Source organism: Sarcophilus harrisii, chromosome 6, assembly GCF_902635505.1.
Source record: "Sarcophilus harrisii chromosome 6, mSarHar1.11, whole genome shotgun sequence".
Lineage (NCBI taxonomy): Eukaryota > Metazoa > Chordata > Mammalia > Dasyuromorphia > Dasyuridae > Sarcophilus > Sarcophilus harrisii.
The window spans coordinates 30,563,119-30,589,699 of NC_045431.1; the positions used below are offsets into that span (position 1 = coordinate 30,563,119).

Sequence of the window (26,581 nt, forward strand, 5' to 3'; positions counted from 1 at the left end):
ATGGTAATTTCTTTTTCTTTACTCATTTGTATTTTTTTAAATAAAAAAGTCATTTAAAAAACAAACAATGGAAAAAAAAAAAATCAATGAAAAGCAAGCAAAATAGTACACCAAACATTTTCACAAGCCAAAAGAAACCTACTTGCATAAGCTTGGTATCATGGCCAGTATAGACCACTATTCCATGAACCCATTGTGTATTTCTCAATTGAGCTCCTCGAAGAAGAATTTGATCAGCTCCCAGGGGAACAGTTCTGTAATGAAAAATATTTATATTAATAATAAGGTCTATTCTTTCTAAAACTCAAGCAACATTTTGTTAATCTTCAAAAATGCTGAATTCCTTCTTAAAATAATTAATGGTTTCTATGTTCCTGATGTCATAATTGATTTCCAAAGTGAAATTTATTTTGTTTACCCTGAGAATTTTAGGAATTACCATCATTCCTACATGAGAATACATAAGAAAGAATATGGAAGGAAGACTTCAGCTTGCCTTTTTCCATTATTAAATCATCCCTCCCACCACTATACAAACTGATATTTAACTGACATGGAATATTCTGAACTCTTGCAAATTTATGCCTTCTGTTGAATGAGTCTAATCTACTTTGACTTTTAAGATATCTTGGTAGATATCTTCATTTTTTCCTCCCAAATGAAAATTGTAATGTTTCAAAATCTTCCTTTTAGCTTTTGAGAAATACTAGATATAAAAACTTCATATCTATAAAATATGCATTAGTCATCCCATGTTAGTCAATACCACCTTTTCCTCCTCCTTATTTCTATTTTCAATCCTACATATTGATAAAATTTGCCCACTTTGGGGCACCCTGAAATAACTAACTAGAAATACATATATATATGTCTATATATCTATATATCTTCTATTTACTTATTTAATAATATGTATCCTTTGGAGAGTTGATTTATTCAAAATGGTCTTGTGACAGTGATTTGAAAGCATTTCTAAATTGTGAGGTAAGACAAGCTAAAGCTGTTAATACAATCTATTACCCAAAAGACCAGTTTTGCAATAATGAGGCAAGTGTTCAACTGAATATTTGATATGTATTCTGGGGGACTAAGAATAGAACTGGGAAGCACACAACCTTAAACATTACAAGATTCTTCTGAGAGGTAACAAAAAAGGGAAGATTTAGTATAAGAAAGCAAAGGGTTAAAGATTCTTAACAATTTTTAACAATTTAAACAATTATCTTCTAAAAACATAATGTGAACCCCAATTTTAAAAAAATACAATAAAAAAGAATAGTGGGTTTGGAAGAGGAAAGGATAGGAAAAAATCTATTTTTGAACAAACAAGGATTAATTCTCTTGAGAATATAGAACTTTTTAATCAAATATAGTCAAATATTTATTAAACCCCCATTATATGACAGGCACTATGCTAAGTGCTAACCAGCAGCCGAAAAGGAATTGATACTCAAGACATCATAAGCTAATAGATAATTTAGAGAAATATATATGCTTTATTAAATGGATAAGCAATGAGAATTTCTTTTCTTGTAAGCCTATATTTCAGTCACATGAAGAAAGAGATAATTCAGCATGGACTTCTAATACCATCTTTCTTGATTCAATAATGTTCACAACTACTTTAAATAGGGAAGAAGTGACAGATGGAATGACTCCAACAAAACAAAGCTACCTAACATCATAAAAACAAGTAACATCTTAGGAAATTATCCCAAATATTTACATTAGTGATAATAGGAACAGCTAGATGCTTTGTACAAAAGAACATTCTTTTAGGGGAAAACACCCTTCTTTCTCTGTGCTCCTGCCTAATTGGATGTGCAAATTAGACTTATACCTGGCTAACATTAAGTTCCTCCCACTCCAAATAATTTTGAAGATTTTTGAACTTGTTAGACTTAAAGCACAAAAGAGTTACACTCAGATGTACTTGCTGCCATTTTTATCCCAAAACAGGATTATAATAGTCACATTTATGGTCAATGTCAATTCAATGCCAAAATATTAGTGATTAAAAAATTGGAGAAAAAAGGAAATAAAACTAGAGAGTTACCACTATCAATTTATACAATAGCTCCATACAAATGAGATAGTATGGACAAGTGGTAAAGCAAAAATAAAATTGATTTTAGGTCAAGGAAGAGCAAATTTCAAACCTAACCTTCCATACTCACTGTAGCTAGATAAATTCTTTAAATTAGTTTCCTCATCTATAAAAATGGGGATGGTGATACTTGTTTCATAGATTTAGTGTGAGGATCAAGACATCTGTCTATATATATGTACAAATACATATATGTATGTACATATATACATATATAATAATTTGTATATATATTATCTCTCTATATATTATAATCTGATAATATTAAGCGACCTTAATTCTGATCCTATCACTAGCTGTAGAATTCTTAAGACAAGTCAATTAATTGTTCAGAACTATTGTTTCTTCATCCATCAATTAAGAATATGTCCTGTTTACATTATAAATTTCTATGAAAAAATTAAATTTTGTAATTATAACTAAGTTGGTACCCAAAGATGACAGAAATGATATACATCCTCCCCCTTCTTTCTAGAGGTGGAGGATTATGGCTGGAGAACATTGCACACACTGTCAGATTTGACTAATGTATTGGTTAACTTTGTTGAGCTGGGTTTTTCTTTTCCTTTTTTAAAATTTATTATAGAAAGGAAGGGCTATACTTGGGAATTAAGATGATATAAAAGGAGAAAACATTTATAAAACACTTAATACAATACCTGGCATATAATAAGTGCTTTAAAATGCTTGTTCTCTTATTCTCTTCCCCTAAAAGCAAAATACATCAATAGTTCTTTTTTATTGTGAAAATACTTTAAAAAGTTAAAAATGTCATGGAAATCCATGAATCAGAAATTTTGGTTCAATTTTTCCATGTGGAATAAAACACCTTAAATGTATTCTATGAGTATACATTTTATACTGAGTAGTTCGTCATAATAGAGTGGTTTGGTCTCAGTTGCATAAAAACATATAGAAACTGCTAGGAGGTTATGGGTATCAGCCAGACAAGCACACTTGCGATTCCGTGTATGGGGAATACTTTTATATATTAGCGAGAAACACTGCATGAAATTTTGGAAATTATCTTTAAATTATTTCAAAACCACAGAGAATCAATGTTATGCTCTCAAATGAAGATGAAATTCATGGCAAATCAAAATGATCTCATGTTCAACTATAAACATGAGTCAAGAATGGAAAGTATTGGCAGATATATTCCTTAGAGTGCCATGTGCTGAACTTGTGTGTTCAAATACTAGCTGGTGGGTGGCTCTAACTACAACTTGATGACACTGGAAAAAATGAAGGCTAGTGTCGTTGGCTTAGAAAGGCAGATCCAGAGTCTGGAGTTCATATTCTGAAGTGATGTTGTGGAAGCTTGGAATTGGCGCATCCACTAAGCATCCTTCCAAGTCCACCATTGTTTCAAGAAAGGCTCATCCCAAGGGCTTTGCTCAGTGTCTCCAGAGTGCACGACAAATATCCAGAACTCCATCCTGCATTCTCCCCTCAGTCAAAGGAGCAATTCCTCTGGAGGAGCCCAATGGCCATCAAACTTACCATCAAAGCCAAATGCCATCCAACCACTACAGAAAGATATGGGAACTCTAGGAAAGTATGGATGTGACTCCCAGTGCTCTCACTGCCTGCCATCCCAGAAGAACAATCCAGGTGGAGATCCAATATGGTAACTGCTTCTGCCATAGCCAAAGCCCCAACCTCCTGACCAATTACAGCTACTCAAGATTGGCATAAAGTGCTCTTACAACTAATATTTTTTTTGCCTTGTCAAACAGTTCAACATCAGAAACATATATAGTCAAAATCATTGTTTATCCACTTAATAGAACATATATATTTCTCTAAATTATATATAGTCAAATGACATTAAAGAGGCAGAAACATATGTAGTAAAATTCATTGCTTATCCATTTAATAGAACATAAATATTTCTCTAAATTATAGTCAAATGACAGTAAACAGGCAGAAACATATATAGTCAAATTTATTGCTTATCCTCCTTTTAATAGAATATATATATTTCTGTAAATTATATGTAGTCAAATGACATTAAAGAGGCAGAAACATAGTCAAATTCATTGCTTATCCATTTAATAGAACATAGGTATTTCTCTAAATTATATAGTCAAATGACATTAAAGCAATATTATATGATCTGCAGGGCTTTTTACAGAACTTTCAGCTGAAACCTCCCGTATTTTTTTTCCCTGTAACAGCTGAGTTGTTTAAGAACAGGGATGATCTTACAATGTTCATTTGTAACACTGCTTTGCATACAGTAAGAGCTTAATAAATGCTTCCCCCGTTATTCATTTATTTGTACCTCAGAATTATAGCTACATGGCACATTCATAATCAATGGTATCTATCCAGGAAATTTATTTGGAGTCATTTGAAACCTCTTGCTTGGCAGTTACTCCAGCTTCTCAGAATAGCCCCATATATAATAAGGAAAGGATAGTCTGAGAGCCCATCATTTTGCATTGTACCATTACAATAACCCTGCCACACATAGGCAAGTCAAAATCTCCTGAGGATACTCTGCGGCTCTGAAAATTTCCAGAAGGATAAAAATCAGATTATGCTTTGTCATAAGTATGACAGTCACAAAGTATCCCATTGGTTCTGCTTGACTTGAAAATGGCCAGATCTCTGAGGATATAAAACTGTCAGATGGGATACTCTATTCTTCAGTTCACCTACATAATAGCTATTTAAAAAAAACCACACCATCAGCAATATATTTTCACAATAATCTTCAAAGGAAATTAACAAGTTAATATTAATAACTAACTAAATTTCTAGGAAGAGTTTCACACATATAATACAATCCAGTGGGAATACATTTAAGTTTTTTTTTTTGTTTTGTTTATTGTAATTTATTTTGTATAGCAAATAGTTTTGAGTTTAGATCATACATACCCATGTCCATCAAGTCTAATATTGCCAACAAAATCATAAAGATGCCGATTTGGACTCTCACACTCAATTCTGCCAGAAATTCTCATTAAACTGTCAATATCCTTAATATCTGATGTTGCTGGCAAACCCTGTTTTATAAAGAGAAAAAGGTAATTATATTTTGATCATATAAACTGACACACATATAACCCTCAGGATTCATCCTAATCTTTTTAAGAGGATAAAAAGTCAAGACTTTTTCTTCAATTTCCTTTTGAACCAAGTAAAAGTATTGATTGGGAGGAATACCCAAGCTCACTTGAATTATGACATAATATTTAATGGAAAGTATAAGGTAGCATGCAAAATTGACAGCATCTGGAATGAGAAGTTAGGGTATTATAAGTATGATGCCCTATTCCAATTCTCTCTTCAGGGTTAATTTCTACAAGAAAGTAGACACCTTCTCTCAGACTAATTAGTTCCCAAACTACCACTGCTCTTTTTATACCCAGAAGCAAGTCTGACTTACTGTTCTCTTGATTCTCCCCACTTTCTACCAATTTGAACCCAGGTGTTTAGTGCTGTTCCAGTTTCATTAAAATACTAGCATCCAAGATACAAATTTCACAGCTCACTTAGACCCTAGGGAACCAATTATCTGAAATAGTATTTAAACTATGCTTCCTGTCTCCAAATCTGCACCACTACAATTTCCAGATGTTTTACATGTAGGGGATCAGTGGAGGTGCTGGCTCAGAGAGGAAGATTAGTGTAGGTTAGAAAAGGAATAAAAAGAAAATTTTCTAAAATTAGTGAATTATTTTACAGCATCTTTGGAAATAAGCTTAATTTAAATCTTGATGTTAGTGAACAAACAGGAACTGACTTTTGTCATTTCACTGACCATAATACATTTATTAATTGCAAACTACACACCAGACATGTAATAACACAATACTATGTATTACAATACTGTGCATAATTAGAGATACCATATGTAAAGCACTTTGTTAAATTGTACACAATTATAAAATGATGATGACTGACTATTCTAAATATATTCTAGTATTTTAATAACAGGAGAATTCATGAGGAGATGGAGTCACTTATTTGTGCAGGAAAAAGTATGACTAATTTATAATAATAATGTGCACATTGTCATTTGCCAAAATTCCACTTTCTACCTAAAACTCTGGAGGCAAGTTAATTCTATTAGCTCTTCAATTAACTAACTCACACACAACTAAGCTAAAACCCAAGAGAATAAATTTCCTGAAATTTTATTTCCTTCATTTTTCTTCATGCTACTCCCCATGTATCAGTCAAACTAATTCTTAAGATAAACTTCATATTATATCTTACTTTGGGGCCTTTATTTACATTGTTTCCTATGCCAAGAAAGCTGTTCAGTGACCTTATTGGATTCATGTTAAGATTCTACTCAATTACTAAGATCCAATTAAAATATCAAATTATCCATAAATCATTACCTGATTTGGGGAATCACTGAATTTAGAGTTGGAAGGCACGTTAGAAACCTTCTCATCCATCCTTTAACCACAATGAACCACCTTTATAATATAACAAGTAACCATTCAGACTCTTTAGGAAGAATTCCAATGGAAGGAAACCCACAATTTAGCAAAGCTAGCCATTCTTCTTTTACTTATGCTTTCCATGAAGCTTTTTTCCTGATACCATATTATATTTGCATCTCCAACTTGTATTCACTACTCCTGGTGATACTTTCTGGGGTCAAATGGAGAAAGTCTAATTTTTCTTCCCCATAAAAGTTTTAACATATTTGATGATGAGTCTCCTATCCCTCTCCTTCCTCAATCTAGTCTTTTTTTTCTCTTCTTTAAACATTCTCAATCTATCCCTTCAATTGATCCTTATAAAACAAATTCTCAAGGTCCTTCACCTTGTTTCCTTCCTCTGAATGCTTTCCAGTCAATAATCAATAAGCATTTTATTAAATGCCTATTATGTGGCAGACCACGAATATCCTTTTTTAAAGCAAAGTACTCAAAGCCTAACCCAATAATCAAAATATGGTCTGAGTAGGGTAGAGCGCAGAGGGATGATTACCAACCAGAAGCTAATGACTTTCTTCACATGGGCCAAGACTGCATTAACCATCATTTTGTGACTATTTTACCACACTGATGACTGAAGCAGTACTCCATTTAAATCTCCAAAGATTCTTCAGATAAACTGCTATCTTATCACATCCTATATTTGGGAAGTTGAATTTTTGAACCTTAGTATGAGACTTTGCATTTATTCTTACTTCAGTTAGAATTTTCATTACATTACATCATATTAATTATATCATATTTTCATTAAATTATACTCACTGCAGTGCTCTAGAGCTCTGTTTTTAAACTTTTGGCCAAATCTATGGATTTCCTATCTCAGAATAATCTAAACATTATATACTTAAATGCAGATGATTCAATACTAAGGACTAACGAGGAAATTAATCATATTGAAAGATGTTGTTTTTTCCTATCCAAATTCATGTAGCCCTCAGGTCAAGAACTCCTGTTATATCTTAACAAGAATGTTTTTGGATCCCAACTATCTTTTTCAGTATGTCAATTCCTCTACTCATTAATAATTTTCCCCACTGTCAAAGTAATATCTAGTAAATGCTTAGTTTCTTCCTCTTTTATATATTTATCCTATTTCATTTTGCATTGTGATTAGTATACAAATATATATACTAATAAAGGTACATGCTATGTTCTCCACTAAATGAACTCTCAGAGGGACTTACAACACGTGGGACCTTGCTTTAGATTACCTGATGTTTAATGAATGTCCATGAAATACAAGAACTGTCCCATCTGCGATCTCTTGATCTCAGGCCCACCTGCTTTTCCATTCATATATCTCCGATGACATCCTTTGGACGCCTTCTTTCATGCAATTCTTCACTGGCATGTTCTACAGTCTACTCATGTCCAGGGTGACTTTAACTTTTAATTCTTTAAAGACTCTGGCAATTCCATACTGGCAGCCGTACAATATCATCAAAAGCATATTGCTGTTAGCCAACTAGCCGAGATGTGAAACTGTAATTTCTAAGATTATTTAAGCGTACACTAATGTTCAGGCCAGTAAAATTAGTTTTGACAAAATGCCAACATTCCCTCAAAAGTACATAAAAATCTCCATGCATAGCTTATTTGTCTCCATATGTAGCTTTTTTCTTTTTATTCTCAGTGCTTACCAAAGTTCTTGGCCCCATGGTAAGTGCTTAATAAATTCTTATTTATTTACTGACTGATGTGTTCTCTTTTCTCTCCTAGATCTCACCAACACACAGGTACGTATGTGTCCATGAACATACACGTATGACAGCAGAAACTCAGTCTAATGTAATTTTAGCATTACTTCCATCAATTAACAAAGTACCCAGCACATATACTCAATGAATATTTAAGTTGAAGAGACATGGGAAAAAATAAATTTTTAATATCACTTGCTAGAATAACAATCAATATGAAGAAAATAAATGAGATTTTACCTGTCGTATTTTCAGGTTAGTTTCTCCATCTAAGTTGGACGTTTCAATGTAACACATGGCCTGCGGTTCACTGTTATTTAAAATTAAGAAATCACAAAGATTTAACCAAAAAAAAAAAATCATAGGAATAATAAGCAGTTATATAATGCTCAAACTCATGAAGACTCAAATCTTTGCTTCCCTCTAGGACACAGAAGTAAAATATAAAAATTCCCTTTTACATAGATCAATTCAATTTGAATACCAAGCCTTAGGACTGAGTTTCTGTTTCTATATGAGAAACTAATGAACTAGTCTTTCTGTCTCATAAGCAATTTGGTTGCATCAATCAGTATTTATCTTAAAGATGGGTCTAACTGAATTAAAGTGCCTGTCATACTATAGTCCAGTAAGCTCACCATGCATAATATCAGCCCAGATATTAATATATAAGGAATTAACTCTATGTCAGGGTTTATCATGTTTGATTCATGTTCACAATTTGAATTCTCATAATTGATTAGAACATTCTAGGCTATTTTCTTTATACTTTTAGAATGCTTTTTTAAGGGATGAAGGAAATTTGTGTCCAAAAGAGTCGACTTAGGTCAGATGAATGGACACCATTCTCAATAAAAGTGGTCATATATATGCTTCCTGTCTTATTACTTTTGCCATTTTGCAAGGTTTATTATTTTATCCTGGAAAAAGTCTCATTTTCAAAAATTGGAGGTGGAAGGAAGGACAGGGAGTTAAAATTAGTTTTGTAGTTAAATTTTTTTTATATATAATTAGTTTTTTCTATAATATGCACAAACATGGAAGATCTACTTATTCATGCCCACAACTGAAAAGAGGAAGCATTCAAAAATCACATTGATCTATTTAACACTTGGTTGAGGAATGAGCTTGATTTTCTAATTATATTCATTAAATACATTTTAGTTACTAAAAATCTCAAAACTAGATGAACTATTTTACTGTGTTAACAACTTCCAAAAAGAAGTTAATATATAGTTAACCACATAGTCTGGCAAATTAGGCATACCTTGAATGCCCCTATCAATTTCCGATTTCACAAATAAGAATTAATGGTGGAAATTTAACTTTTTATGTCTTCAAGATATGAATCAAAAATGACAGGTGTTAATTGAATGTTATGAACATTTATTTCATGTAGTAATTTTAAAGGCAATGAAATAATTTCACAATCTTTTAAATTTATTCATGTGACCACTTATTTTCCCCAGGAGATTTAATTATGTATATCTTTTCACTTTATCATTATATATTTTTTATCACCATCACTAATCGTAATTTAGATTTTTATGGTTTTTTTTTAATAACTATCAGTCAATTTGTTATTTATTTCATTATGTAATAGTGTTAAATATATAGTTCATTATAGAATCACACAAACACAGATTAACAATATGAAAGGATGGAAAGATACCAAATGTTAAATTGATCAACGTGGATGCCATATTGTGGCAGGAAAGCATGAACATTTTCTTGACTGCCCAAAGCCACCTTGACATTCATCTGAGAAGACTGTCCTAATACTATTTTGGTCATTCTCTTTCTTCTCCCTTATGTATTCTCTCTCTCTCTTTTTCTCAAATAACCATTTGTTTTGAGGAAATTAAACAGACAACTTTTGTTTGAACTACATCAAATCCAATGCACAGTCAAAATACAATATATTTTCATTAATCACTGAAGACAGCCCATTACTGAAGCAGTTTTCAAAAGACAGCACTCAGAAAAGGCAGCAAAGATGTTTCAGATAAAGAATCATGCTAGATAATAAATATTTTAGCAAATTATGAGGACATCCAAAACACAGACTACAGTCAGAAAGGCAAAGCAGGCTTTTTGATTAGTAAGTGGAAAAATGAAACAAGATGCAGTCACAGGACAGACACAAAGATATAGTTGAAATATATCACAGGAACGTGCACTTGGTTATTAGGAACGTGTTGATAATAATTCCAATGCATGCAGTACAAAATGTACAACATTTAGTTTTGTGCAGGGGGTCCTCCACAAATCTCATAAAATCCTAAATTTCGGAGTAATTACTTTAGGAATAATTTATCAAAATTTTCAAGTGGTAAAAAATAAAACAAAGAAGCACTGATTTCTTCTTTTAAAAAGTTGACAAGTAAAATGCAAACTTTTACTGTAGTTTTGAGTCAGTAATCCTAAAGAAGCAAGAATCAAGTTTAGTATGTATTCTTATTAATATTTTATCTACTTTGACTGTTGTGCTTGAGACTCCTATTGAAACCAAGAGGAGTTTTATATGCACAATGAAGGGTCCAAAAAGTGACCCAACATCTTCAATTATGTTCATTAAATGCCTTTAAAACATCTGCAAAGTGCCCATTTCTAAAAAAATTTAAAAAGCAAATCTTTTTTTGAGTTTCAAAGTGCAATGTTCCCCAATGACATTGGGTCAGTCTCTTCTAAGTTGATGTGAGGACCCACATACACATTTCCTAGGCAATTTGTTCATTCTAACCTTGAAGAAAGACTGATGAGATCTGCTGGGAGGTGTTCCCCATTGGTCACTCTCACTATTTCCCCTACTGCCACCTACACATCCCAGTTTGAAATTATTAGAACAGAAAAAAAATGAGTAACAGGGAAAAAAAAACATAAATGGACAAAAGAGACAGAAAATTTGAAATTATTATATGAAACAATACATGTTAATAAAAATGTCTAACGGCAAATTTTTCAAAATCTATTTTAATCAGGTCCAAAAAAGCTAGGACAAAAAATAAAATCACTCAATTTTATAATATACTTGCAAATCTACTTCTCAGTTTTAACAAATATTCATGTAAGTCAATTTTTATTCTCTCAGTAATATTCTCCAGTACACAAAGTTATGACTTCCAACAGTTATTCAAAAGTCTCTTTAAAAAAACTTGAATTTTATACTATCTATTCAACAAGTAATTACTCAAAACATTTTCCTAGAAATAATATTTTAATATCTTTTCATGCATAATTCAGTGTAAGAAATTAATTATCAAGGTTATATACAGAGACTCTGAGAAGGTAAAAAATAAAATGTGTAAGGCTTTTCCCCCCGCAACTGCTAGAACCAGTTCCACCTAAGAGCGCTTGGCAAAATGACTTAGGAAAATAACTCTTTGGGCCAATGAATCAATTTTTAAGTAATGCAATAAAAAAGCCAAAGCAAGAGCTTGCTTCAAGTCTCTGAGCACTGCTGCTAGAGTTTTCTTCTCATTGGGTTAAGATTTTGGTTTGGTAAAAGACAATTTAGGTCCAAGCTACAAAAAAGGCATTTATCAGATAATCTATGAAATATCACTGCTCTTTAATATAATGTGAAAACAACATCAGTATATTCTTCTGTTTAAAAGAAAAGATTTCTGTGGCACGGTTTCTAGTTCTCTTTATTAAAAACAAAACTATAACCCAGAAAAACTCATAAAAATCTCACAAAAGAAATACTGTATAAAGTAATTCTTAGCTAAAAAATCTGGAATATAAAATTCCTTAAATTCTAAAGTGTATCATTATCATTTTTTATTATTTAGAAGGGAGCTGGTTCATACTATAACCATGTCATTACATTGGCCAAATCGGTTAAATTTCTCCTGCTTTCAGAGCCTTTCTTTTTGAAATAGAAGTGATAACACCTGTAATCTGCACCTTGCAGGTTGTTATAAAAAACAAGATAACTTGAGAAAACTTTTTGAAAAAAGAACAAAGGATTCTACAAATATAGGAAGATGCCGTTATCAGTATTAATCTGACAAAGTTGTGGCTTGCAATTAATTAATGAATAGCAATGTTCATTACTTGAGTTAATTATGTGAAAATAATTAAAAACAAGAAGAAAGTCAATTATTTCTGATTCTTCAATAACACTTCTTTTATTAGAGTAAAAGAGGAAAAAAAAACCCATAACAAAAATAATGAACTCTAGAATTATAAGGAGATTAAAAAAGTTTGACAAAAACAAATTCTAAAATGATTTACAATTCAGTAACTGTATTTATGTATTAATAAGATAGATGGACAGAGTCTCGGAGAGTTTAAAGACAAGTGTACTCTATTAACAAACAAATGAACACCCATGTTACAATCCTGTTTCAAAACAGGCATAAAATTACAACACAGCATTCAAAATTAACTTAAGAAAATAGTTAACAAGTAAAAAAAATAAGTAATTCATTTTTGTTATCACCATGCTTGAGTGAAAAAAAATTCTGTCCTTTTACTACCCTGTAGATACCTGAACCTGAAGGACTAAAAGATAAAGTAACTTGCTCCAGCTCATATGACCGATATAAGGAAAAGGCAGGGCTTGAACACTGACTGGTCTTTCTGATCTGGGGATATTGGCTACTTAGAATACCTAGTATAACTGTGTAAATTCAGAAACTATTTAAACTACTTGAATGCCATTACTGATTTAGATTATCTGTGAGGCAAAATATCACTTTCAAAAACAGATTAAGAATTAAGAAATAAAATATCTTCCCTTTGAGATATAAAGTTAAATGTGACTTTTTTTTAAAGCTCTCAAAATGATACTGAAATTATTCATGAACACTTTATCCAGTCAGAGGATAAATGAATTGTTTTAGATTTGTTCCTTTAAATGTCTTGAAAATTTTTTTACAGCACAATTATTTTTCATTAATTCATCACAAATCCAATCATTCTAAGTAATGACCTGATTAAATAGATTTTGAAAAAAGTGCACTTTCCACATTACAAATGTGGATTTTATAAATAAAACTGTCCAAGGAAATGATGATAAACAACCTCTAAAATATTAAATTACTTAAAATTGATTGTCATGTTTAGTTTTGTGGGTTTTATATTCAAAATCACTTAAAGTTTATATTGTACAAAGAATAAATGATTTGATATTTAGAATTCCAATTGTAATACATGGATATCTTAAACAAATGACAAAATAATACAAAATTATTTTGATTCACTATTCTAACATGAAGAACACAAAAGAAAAATGCATTTTCAGTTGTGTATGTGGGAATAAACCATTTTAAATGGTAATAGTGCAAAACAGAAAAATTTAAGTTACTTTTTTCTGTATCATCCCACTGTAAACATCAAGAAAATGTGAAAAAAAAAAATGAACACATCATTAAGGAACTGATTAAGAATAAATAAGAACCTAAGGTATGATTAAAATAAGAAAATCCATGTATTACCTAAAATAAATGATAGGAAACTTGAATGAGGCTAAAAATACACGCAGAAGTCCTGGGAGCACCACTGCTCCTAAAGTAGCTTCTTCATGTAATTCCAACCTTGCAATTTAAGTTTAGAACCTATCATTTATTCTATATGATAAGTATCAGAGTGATTTGACTTTGCAAACATTTTTGAATCCTTAAGTTACAATCATTAAAGAGGTTTAAAAATTCTTCTGTTTATTCTTTATTTCCTTGGAGCAATCACAGATTCAATGCAGGGTAGAGAAACCAGCCTCTACACTGTTTGAGCATCAGTAGGTATCTCTACCTTGATGATAGAAGTACAGTGTCAGCAGGTATATACTCTTTGCCTTTTATTACAACTATATCTCCAACATTTACCTGAAAGAAAACTGGGAATTGGTTAATAATCTGTAATTAAGTGTAGTCATGAATACAAATCCCATTGAGGTTGAGGTGTAAAATCCCTAATAAGCACCACATTTCACAAGATGATATACCAAGAAAATAGCTGGAAATGATGGAATACAACACATAGGCTGTCACCAAGAGCCACAGTCTATTCTTATCACTTTGGGATGTTTCTCTAATTTATCCTTAATAGAATGAAGTTAGTGACATCTACTTACTCATCATTTATCACTTTGGCATATCCATCTCAAACTATGAGAAAATTCTAAAATGGAATCTCAAGACTATTCTTTGGGAAAGTCCCAACAAAACTGAAAAGAAATAGCACCAGAAGGAGCATTTTATAGGAGCCCCTCGCTAATCTAATCAATCCCTGTTTATCTTGGTAGAATAAATAAAAATGTAAAGAAGGGAATTCAACTTTTCACCATTCTCTAGATAGAATAAGTTCCTTTACAAAAGAAAATGTGTCATTTTTCATCGTACAACCTCAGTGCCTTCCAGGCAATAGGCAAATATTTTATGATAATGGCTGCTAACAGTGTAAGCACTTTTTCCAAGTGAGATATATATATAATGCATCTATATGCATATAGATAGACATATATTTGTGCCCATCTCAAGAGAAATGATACACTAAAGAATAGTCATTCTGATGGACAATAGTCCTTAGAGTAGCCCACAAAAGAACTACTGTTCCTGTAGTCTCACGGATTCTCAATAGGATGGGAAGAGACATGAGATGTCAAAAGTCATCATCCCTTCACCTGCAGCTCTCTACTTTAAATGAATTTAATTTTAGCAATGACTGTAAGTGAACTAACTACATGCAGACCTAGCCAGGTAACCAAAATAGTGATACAATCACTCCATCCACGAAGGGATTTTACTTTTCATCTCTGGTTAGGCTATTGCTTTGCACATTTGCTTTAATGAAAATCAAAGGTAATTCAGATTTATATTTATTTAGCCTGAAAATCTTTTCTAAATTTGATTATTCTACATTTGGCTATTTACAGCTTGTTAGAAACTGTAGAACATCATTTTCCTTAAGAACTGCCCTCGGTGACTCTTCCTTTAATGAATGGATTTTCAAGAGTGTTCCAAAATTCTTTTCAGTCCCAAAAAGAGGAACTGATGTGGAACTTCCTCTCCACCATCTCCTCATTAGCACTAAAAAGAAAGCCCAGGCAACCTCAGGCAATTATAACAGATTGCAGCACTTCACGCTCTAGGAAGAAGAGGAGTGATTGAGTATAGTTAATGATGAATAACAGTGATGGGGGGTGGGAGGGAAATCACAGCAAGAAGCACTTGTCCTGAAAAAAAGCACATTTCTCAATAGCAAGTTAAAGACTTCAAACACAACCATATTATCCAGTTTGTCTTCAATTTAGTACACATATCAAAGTATCTGATTTTGTGCTAATATTGGGGTGATAGTCAAATTATAACCTTTCTGCTTTGGTTTATTTATAAGATGGGAAAGAATAAAATACTAAAAGACCAGATTTGTCTTAAATATTGACCTTTTTAAAAAAAAAATAAGTATACTTTATTGTTATTACTGATGTAGTGACTATACTGAATTCTAAATAATTCTTTTCCTGGACAACTCAAAGCCCCAAGCCCCTTATTCTGCACTGTCCCCTTTATCTGGTTTTATAACATAATGTCTTTACAGAAGTTTCCCTCCTTTGGGTATCTTTTGAGACAGAATTGGGCTAACCAGAAAGTGACTTATTATATTTGATTCATATTTTGCTCCTGAAAAACTTCCTAAATCAAAACCAAGCTTACGTGTTCATATAAAGCAATTGTCAATCACGTGTAGGAGTGTTAAAAATTTGTCTTCAGCTCAATTTTTTAGAATTTTTTGTTATAATGTCTTTGGGAAATAGCTCAATATTCTTTTTTTTTTTTTTTAAATATTACAAAGGATACATTTAACAGATCTGATTCAAATTCCTGAGTGTCTTACAATATCATCAACAGAAGAATTTAACCATATAGGAAAACTCTATGGTTTTGAAAACTCTCCTGCTAGGTTTTATTAAGTATGACAAATTATCTTTTTTCCTCCACAGAATTTTATTAAACTATCAAGCAGATGAAAGATGGGACTCATACTATGACTAGTATTAAAATTAAAGATGAATAGCAAATGTTCTTCCTGTGACTTTATTCTTATTAATTTTTTTCCTGAGTTGGTAGAATGGCATAAAAATATAAACTTGGAGATATATTTGAATATTTTTATAGCAAGATATTGCTAGAAAATTAAAACTTGTGCTCTCAGATTATTTAGATAGTATCAAATAACAAATGAATCCACTGGTACAAATAAAATCTGTACTTGGATTTTTTAAGAAAAAAATTATTACAATAAGTACTTAAAGGGGAAAAAAAAGTCTGAGATATCTCAAGATCTTTCTCAGTGTAATAATTATCTCAAACTAACAAAAGAAACCACCACCAGGAGTCTCCAGTGATACAAATAAAGGGTTTTAAGTATTACATCAAAACTATGTGTTTTCCCTCATTTTATGAGATTTTAGTTAGTTAGAATTAATACCTTGCCAGGAACTTCATCTTTTTCTCTCTCTGATTTATTGGTTCAAATTCTAGTATAATGCCCTGAATTTCCAACCATTCTTCCATTTCTCTCTTAAAGTATATATATTCATTTGTAAATTTAATATAAAGTGGAATACATAAAGCTCTATTTATCATTATTTAATTAAAATTCCTGCTAACATAATCAATGCCCAATAATTTGCAAGCAGGGAGAAAGGATTGGTTTTAGTCATTTGAAACAATTAATTCAGATACATGGTTCCAATCAGATAGGGGACACTAGATTACCAAAGATTCTGTGCTAAAAACAAAACAAAACAAAACAACTTCTGTTCTCTAGGAAATATTCCTTTTCAGCCCAGGAATCAGAGTCCACTGCCAGGACTCCTTATCAACAGGGTTCCTTCCTATGGTGATCTATTACTAGATGTTGGAAGATGATTATACATCCGAAATAGAGAAAGACCATATCATTCCTGGCATTTCAAATGAGAAAACATGATAGGCTGAATGTTTAAGCACTACTATATGGTAAACTATTGCTCTTTTCACTAACTGCTGAATGATACAATTTAAGAGCTAATTATCTAATTGATTGAGGGAAAAAATTTATTCCAAAGAAAAGTAGTAGTAATATTTAAAGAGTAGATATTTTATGAGACTGGGAATTTTGTAACTTATGCAACTTAAAGTATCACATACAAATTATAAACATTCATTTTTTTAAACTTTATATTAACTTTAAAACTCTTTTATTTGGACAGTAAATGATTAAACATAAAAAAATTTAAATAAAATTATTCATGGTTAATTAAAACCTCTGAAAACTACCAAAAGTATACCATAGTATAAAGAGAAATTTTTAAAAATTATTTTAATAATAATATGCATTCTAGTATACTGTAGAACCTTAAAAGTTCATTACTATTTGAGTATCCATACCACTACGTTGAATACATATAGAACTATAATGGTACATACATATACCACAATATTTACATATATGATCACTATTAAGTTCCATTCCAATATCAGTGTAATACTACATAATTTCTTACATTAGCTAATTAATAGTATTATGAATAAGATAATATAACAGCATTATCTCAAAGTAGTTATCTAATGGAACAAAATAAAAATAGCACTTACCTTTTCCCAGTGAACAATTTCCCAAGCACCATTTCTCAGAACTGAAAAGAAAAAAAAATCACAAGATAACTTGATAAGATGTCCCATCATCAAAAGCAAACTTCTCATAAGATAGTAATTATTTTCTAGGAAAAAAAAAAAGCAATGTAGATTTTTAAAATAAATCTATAAATATTATGTCTACATATTTATAAATTTACACATAAATACAAGCTAGCTGATGGGTTGTATATCTGCTCTCCATCTAGCTATCTGAAGAGATTCATCACCAAATTTGCTGTAAGATAATGAATTTTGGCAGGTACATGGCAGCAGAGTGCAGAATGTTAGGCCTAAAGTCAGGAAGAAATATTTTCCCAAGTTTAAATTTGGATTCAGAATAGTTGTATGACCCCAGACAAGACACTTAATTCTGTTAGCCTCAGTTTACTCATTTGTAAAATGACAAGCCACTATAGAATTTAGGCCAAGAAAACTCCAAAAGAGGCCACCAAGAGGCAGACTCAACTGAACAACAAAAACTGAAATTTTTTGAGCACAGTAACACTCAAAAATTGCCTATTGAGAGACTATAACCAGGTCAAATCACAGATCCTTGAATTTTTAAATTATTAAAGACCACTAGCAAAAAAAGAATGGAACAATTGTGTAATTACAATTTAGAAGTTACCTCATATAGATATTTTTAAAAGTCTAGCCAATTGATATTACAATATAAGAAAATGGGATAAAACTGCAACTATTCCATATTAACGGTTTATTACACAATCTTATAGTAGATTTAGAACTGAAAGGGACTTTCAAATCCTTTGAGATCATTTCACAGTTGAGGAAGTCATGTTTAGAGAAGATAAATTACCTGGACATAACCATAAATAAATTTTAAGTACATTTAAAGAAATCATCCCAAATTTTACTTTAATCATATAGCTATAGGTGGTTGAGCCTATGTGAATTGATAGGTTATCAATTACCAGATAATTACTTATCCAAAAATCAATGAAAAGCAGCTTCAATAATGGGCATGAATGATATCATGCAGTATATTTTGTTCTAAGAGCCTGTATTATTTAAAATTATAATTTTGATGTCCTTGCTGAACAAAATTCTAATTTAAAGAAAATACTAATAAATTGTTCCAAAATGAGAACTGGTATTTAACAGATGAATTTTGCCAAATTCATTTTGGAATCACAAGTCTAAATTCTTTAATTTTTTATGGTTAGTAGCATTGGGAGAGAGAAACATCCAAACTACAGGTGAATTATTTATGGATACCCTCCAGCATATTGGGCAGAAATTAATACAAATACACATAGTCTGAAACTCTTTGAGATAGTTTATAAACAGCTTCTCCATTCCCTTTAACTGTTTTCCTGAAAAAGTTGAGTCATAATTCTCATAAACACGAATACATGAATTGTACTAGAGCTAACCCTTCAAATTAGCTGCAGATGAGGTTAGAGTCTTGCTAAATAACAGGTTTTGGTTAATTATAAATGAATTTAAAATAAAAGGGAAAAAAAGATCTAAAATTCATAACATATTTTGTATTATGAATTCTTAGCCTCTGTAGGGCTTTGGTGCTTTTTTTCTCTACATGAATAATGTTGTCATGGCTTTGAGTTTTAGGGTTCTAAGCTTCTGTTTTCACTAATCAATATCTTTAGTTTTATACCCTCTTACTGTATTACATAAACTTTTAAAAAAATCTGGCAGGTTTTTTTTCCTGTATAATTTTTAATAATTTTTTGCAAATAATTTGATTTTTTTAAACTACATATCAATGAACATTTCTATGTGCTGAAAGACACGTCTTAAATGCAACTCTTCAAGGTGGGACAGAGACGATGCTGAATTCTAGAATATCATTCCAGTGTGGTGAAAGATCTGGAAAGTATAATCAAGCTGGAAAAGCTGATTATAGAGTTAGTAAAATACTGTTTCTCTACTTGAAAAACTAGCATAACTAGGTTTGGAGAGGCTGTTTGACTATAACACCTATTAAAGATCCTATACTGCGTTGTAGATGGGCGAGTTTTTTAGGTTAAGGGGAGCCCAATCTTTTAAAATTGAAATATATATTAAGGAAGAGAGGGTGGTACAGCAGAAAGAGTCCTGGCTTTGAATTAAAGGAACTGGTTTCTAATCTTATCTCTGACCCTAGTGCAATCTAGGTAAGTCCCAATCTCCCAAAGCCTCCATTTCTGCATCTGTAAGTAGTGGGAGTGGGGATGGGAGGAGGTGGGTTGGGCTGCTGGACTAGTTAGTTCCTGGGGCTCCAGGTGTGGATCTACAGTTGTATGCTTCTGAGTACATCCCCGGCCCACAGGTGCCTTCCACTCTGCCTGCCTCCCTGTGGCTTTCATACTAAAAACACAGATTACACACAAAATTAAGCCGTTTATATAAAGGACTGACAAACAGAAAGTGCAGCTAGAATCATTCCTCCTGTCTGTGCTGTACTTTTTGTTCAGACCAATTTCGATACGATGATTACGCCATGTGCCAGGTGGATGAGCTGGTATGTGATTTTGCAATTGTCAACATGGAAAGAAGCTCTTATAAAAACAAAGATACAATTTGGGGCAGTGAAAATAATGGAGGATCCAGAGTCAAAAGCCCAGCATTTACTCAACCTAAAAAAGCTGAGCTCATTTGAGAGATTCTTTTCTATTTCTATCGTTCTTATTAGGGTAGGAGTTCTTAACATAAAGTCATTAAAGTTCTTTTTTTAAAAAACAAATAACTATCTTTTGATTTAACTGGTAATTTCATGTATTTTGTAAACACTTTTCTTCCATCAAATCTGGTCCAGAGGTTATCTCCTTCATTCTATGACTTTTTTTTTTGCTATCTAAAATTTGACCTTATTTTCCTGTAATTCTCTTTATTATCATCTTGTCCTATCATTCTGTGGCCTTCGACTGTCCACACATTATATTCTCTGCTTCTGTCATTACTTCCCTTCAATGAAAACATTTCTTTCAATTAAGCAATGAAGAGAAAGTTGAAAGCTATGTCCTGTGTCCTATACAGTTATATAGAATGTCCTTGAGAGCTTAGTGAAGTTTTAAGTTGTTAAAACTTAAAGTATTAAGATTTAAATTAATTACATCAAATTGAAACTGTACTGATTTATGAGACAACCTGTATATTGTTACACACATCTATTACATGTTTATTATTGATGGTTTTAGACTGGGAACTTTTTAAGGGAAATGACTAAGTCTTCTTAATTCTGATTTGTTTTCTGAATTCCAATAAAGGAAATCATGTAGAAATAATAAAAATAGCTGCCATTTATATATTTTAAGTTTATTAAGTACTTTTACATATACTTTTTCATTTACTCAGATATGGATATATTAAGTCTTCACACCCATAATTATCTTCTCATGCCACAATATTCACTATTTGTTAAAATAATTTGGAGAGCTTTTTTTCTGTTTTTGATCTGATTTTACATGTACAGCAAGATTATTGCATGAATATACATACATATATTGAATTTAATATAGATTTTAATGTTTAAAATATATTGGATTACTTGTTATCTAAGAGAGGGGTTGGGGAAAGAGGAGGAAAACTTGGAACACAAGGTTTTGTAAGGGTCAATGGTGAAAAATGTTTTGAAAATAAAAAGCTTTAAAAAAAAAACTAAGCACTTAAAAAAAAAATTTTGGAGATAAGTTCAGAGAAATGATAGGCCTAATCCCAGCATCAGAAACTAATAAAATAGAAGATAACCCAAGAAAGCTGGGAGATTCTCAAGTACAACACTGACAATAAATGATCTTGAAGATAAGGAAAAAGCACAAGTCTCTGCTGGGGATCTAAAGCATTTTTTTTTGGCTGCATACTCCATCTATGCACTTCTTCTCAGAGTACTGTTTTTAAGTGTTTACAAAATACATGGGATCACCTGTTATATTAAAAGATGGTTATTTGTTTAAATAAAAAAAGACAACATACAACTTTATGATTTCATAGTAAGAACTCTTACTCTGAAATAGAAAAGGATCTCTCAAATGAACTTAGATTTCAAAGTATACTCTCTCTCTATATATATATACATTTATAAAAAAGTTATACTATCAAGTGTACTTTATAAAGTCGGGAGGCGGGTTAGGGTTAGAGTCGGGTTAGGGTTAGAGTCGGGTTAGGGTTAGAGTCAGGTTAGGGTATAAAAAATGAGAAAAGAAATAAATAACTAAGGATGACAATGAATGAATGGCAAATAACAACAAAGAACAGTGTCTAGAAGATTAAAGCCTTGAAGCTATTTTGGAATGAAAGCCACTTTTTGTGGACAATTTTAAAAAGCTTTTTTTAATATTTACATTGTATAGAGGATAGAGTGCCAGGTCTGGACTCAAGAAAACTCAGATTTGAATTCAAATCTGATCTCAGATTTGTGGTTTACTGGTTGTGTGAACTGGCCAAGTCACTTTGTTTGCCTCAGTTTCCTCATCTGTTAAATAAGCTGCAGAAAGAAATGATAAACCATTTTAGTATCTTTGCCAAAAAAATACTGAATGAGGTCACAGGGGGAACAGAATCAGAACTGGATGAATTCATGAGTGTCAAAGAGACCTTTTGTTGGGAATAGTATAGGAGAAGTCAATTCAATTCAATTTAACAAACAGTGATTACTGCATACAAATCACTGTGTTTAGAGGCTGGGAATACCCTAAGGCCAAAAAACCCAAAGTATTTCTACTCTCAAGGAGTTTATACTTGACAGACTCATTCATGAGTTCAAATGTTAATCAGCAGTGGAAGAGACAACCTCTAAAAATAAGAACCTTTCCTTAGCACAGAGAAATAGTCCATAAAATATGCAAATTCAATTTAACAACCAAAGACTAGTATCAGAGAAAAATCTTCCAGGATTTGGAAATCATGATCTCCATAATCCCCCAAATCTCAGAGTTGGAAAGGATCTCTGAGATTAGTCTAATTCAAATATATTCAAAAGATGGTCAAAAGTTGCTTTTACTTGAAAATTTCCAATGAGATAGAATCCACTCTCAACCACACCCAGGGCTCTTTAGGACCATTCTGATTGTTAGGAAATGTTTACTCACTTAAGCTTAAATTAGCATCTTTTTATCCACTGCTACCAATTCTATAAAGGGACACTAAGAACAGCTCCCTCTTCTTTTGTACCTAAGGAAAAGGATTATGTCTTAATTTGACAAATTGTATTCCTAGACCCTTCAACCAATCTTTTTACTTATATGTGTGTGTGCACGTATATTTTAGACCCTTCAACCAATCTTCATATAAATAAATAAATAAACAAACCAACAAACATGAGGTCTTCAACATCTTGGATGCTCTCTCCTGGACACAGTCCTGCTTATCACTGTCCATCTGAAAGCAGTTCTCAGAACCAAACACAATACTCCAGAAGTGGTCTGACTATGGCTAATTATAGGGACCTTGACTTTCTCATTGTACCTCTAATTGCACTTGTTTTCTTGGCTGTCACATCCTGAGCTAGTGGTATAATAAAAAACAGATTTTTTTTTTTCAGATAAATCACTTTCTAGAAAGACATCCTCATCTCCTTCTTCTTTGTCCATCTGATTGTTTGAACTAAGTACATAACTCTAATTTGTACTTTTATCTTATTAGATTTCACACAGTGTTCTAGCTCATCAAGATCTTTTTGAAACTTAATACTCTGTATTATATATTCCCCCATTCCTGTTAACTTTTTCCACTTACAAATAAGCATGAACTTTTTTTTTGCTTTTCTCAAAATTGATAAAACTCCACCAGGGACTTCCAGTTAACATCAATCCAACAGTGACTACTCTGATGAGATTAGATTTATAGATTATTCTAAATATTCATTATGCATCTTTTCAGATAATCTAAGGCAGTGTAAGGTCAGGGGGCCCATGACTTCACACAAGAGAACAAATTATTTCTAAGGGAACTAAGTTGGAAAAATGGGAGGGGAGAAAGAGATAGAAAAATATCTCTAAGCCCCTGAGAGGTGACAGGAAAGAAGTCCCTGCCCTATAGATTGGATTCCAGGCAACTAAAGCTGGGGAAAGCTAATGGTTGAAATTTGAGTCATAAACTAGTATCTCCCACTGAATTCATCATTCAAACAAGCTACAAATAATCTCTAATCAAGTATAAGACCTTGCCAAAAAAAATGAGAAAGCCAAAAAGAAAGAGTACTAATTTATAGGGCCAGCATTCATTTTTAAATCCATTGTAAATTTACACATTGTAAGCTTATCCCCTAATTTATAATGATCTCCCCAGGATAGGGTTCCCACAGTTGTGCAAATGCTTAAAATAAATAAATCAATGTAAGACTATCTTTAGGAGAGGAGAAAATGGCTGTATAGTCTCTCACAACTTAAACTGGCTAGCAGGAGAAACTCAGTAAGCAGAGAAGACATGCTGGGTCCCAGAATAAGCAGAAGGCAGTTCCAATTCTGGGAAGAACTGGCAGAGAAAAAGCTGCACTCCATAGGGTGACATGTCCCATTGCTTCATTTCCCTTGTCCCTACTAACCCTATTCCACCTCCCACACACATTGTTACCCATTTAAATCTCACTGACCTTTAAAAGCCAAGTTCAGATAACAACTAATCAAAGATGCCTTCTCTCTATCCTCCTCAGTTTAGTATAATCTTTCTTTCCTCTCTATTCTCATAACCATTAGTTTATCCCTTTTTTAATGAAGTTTAATTACAATATACTATAGAAAAAGACATTTGTGTAGCTGGCTTATCTTTTTGAAATCTGGACCTGCATCCCCTTTCTCACTCAAATTGTCTAATTTTGTCATTGATATAACTGGTACTCATTAAATGTGCTCATAAAATGAGCATTCACGGTTGGGAGAATGAGGTAATTAGAAGGGAAAAAAATCACAATATTAATTTTGAAGCTAAAACTGCCTTTCTGCTATTTGAGAAACATGGTGATGCCATTTGTTTGGATTTTTCTGAAGAAGAGAGGAAAAAATGGGTTATGGATTTCTACCAGACTATCAAGTTTGACCTTAACATTGAAGGTGAGAAGAGAAAGAGTTATCTGATTTGATAAATAAGCATAAAGCAAGGTAGTCAATAAATCATAAATAGTCAAATAAATAATCATATGTAACCTATTTTAGCTTGTATTAAATATGCACTGTGGCCCTGTAAACAGAATGCAGGATTTGGACTCAAAGCCAATGTTCTGTCTTTTTTCCCTTTATTTCCTTAATTTTCTGACCAGATACTTATAGATATGAAATTCAAACAGCAACATAAAATCAAGCACCATGAAACTAGGGCTTTTTTTTGAAATGTTTATATTAATGCATCCCATTAGTCTAATTACTATATTTAATCTCACCTTTCAAAATTCTCTTTTGGCTTATTCTCAATAATGAAGGCATATCAATATTGAAAAGGGAAAAGAAAATAATCAGACTTTTTCAATCATTAACAGGGTCTACATTCTTTACAGATATAACTAGAGCTAATCAATGAAGCAATTCAAAAAGTATATATTCCCAACTATTCTAATTCAGGTAAATCTTTGAGTTCTTCAGTGTTTTATAAACACAATAATCTAGTATGTGTCAGAAAGTACCCCTTATCTTCCCTCAACTTTTGACTCCCTGAGTCATGGAAATAACAACTTTAAATAGCTCTTGGGCAAGTTGGCGATTGGGTGTCTGGGCAGATGGAGAAACCACAGCCAAATAGGGGGATGGGGTAGATAAATGAAAAGGGGAGTAGCAGGCTAAGAACCTCAAGAACTCAGAGGAGATCAAGATCAAAGAGACATTTTTTTAATAGATGGTTAATATTCTCAAAGAAAGTAAAAAGAAAGAAAAGCAGAAAGGAATCTGACCAGCTCTCCCAATTTAATGGAAATGATTGATTTAAAAAACATATATTAAGGATTAGTTAATGGAACAACTTTATGCAATAAAATAGTTCTATTCACTTATTTGCAAGTGTTAAAAATTATTTTGTATCATAAGATTCAAAAGCTATGAGACAAGAAAATGGAATATCTGCCATTTTCCTCCTAAAACTTTGTCTTATAAGTCTGAGGGAGAATCTTTGTCCTCTTTTAATCTTACTTTATGGTCATTGAGTAGTCAACAATTTTTCTACAAAGTTTCAGTAAGTGGATCTTGTCCAGGGTTAAGCAGACAGAAGCAACTGTCACTTGAATTTGCAAGTTCAGGCTTCCATGAGCTGACAGTTGATAAAAAGGATTATTTTTCAACTTGGGAAAAGGAAGGACCTAGAAGTTAATCACTTCATTTCTGATAAATGTAACTGCATAATGCGACATGTATTTTCAAATATGGCCAATGTGTTGAGGTGTTTTGCTTGACAACACATATTTATTTCAAAGGCAAGCTACTTTTTGCAGGATGGAGTAATGACAACATTGCAAAAAAAAAAAAAAAAAAAGGGGAAAAAATATACATAAGGAAACAAAATAATGTTTAAATAAACTGGGCAATCTTATTACAGTTGTGTTAAACCTAACATACACTTTTGGAACAAAGCAAAAAGAGTTTTTTTAAATACCCTTTCTTGTTCTTTATATGTAGATGTGTTTCTGCTTGTTTGTAATTAAATAAATGATAATAAAAAATAAAATTGTTAAAAAGTCTGGTTCTGTAAGCATGCAGGGATATCAAGACACATATTTAGTCTCACACTAAAGAAGGGACTCTC

The 26,581-nt window shown here is 32.0% G+C and overlaps 1 protein-coding gene across 2 annotated transcripts in view; it reads right to left on the reverse strand.

The window, feature by feature from the left end:
• ATP8A1 (ATPase phospholipid transporting 8A1) overlaps positions 1-26,581 on the reverse strand; it is a 252,765-nt gene that overhangs the window by 174,107 nt on the left and 52,077 nt on the right. Inside the window, exons 6-10 of one of the 2 annotated variants that reach the window (XM_031943440.1) lie at positions 17,858-17,898; positions 11,014-11,087; positions 8,511-8,580; positions 4,994-5,121; positions 143-254 (exon numbers count right to left, since the gene is read on the reverse strand). In XM_031943440.1, the coding sequence (XP_031799300.1) occupies positions 143-254; positions 4,994-5,121; positions 8,511-8,580; positions 11,014-11,087; positions 17,858-17,898 (425 nt within the window). Of the gene's footprint in view, positions 1-142; positions 255-4,993; positions 5,122-8,510; positions 8,581-11,013; positions 11,088-14,027; positions 14,102-17,857; positions 17,899-26,581 lie in introns of both variants that reach the window. The other variant, XM_031943439.1, reaches the window with a different exon arrangement.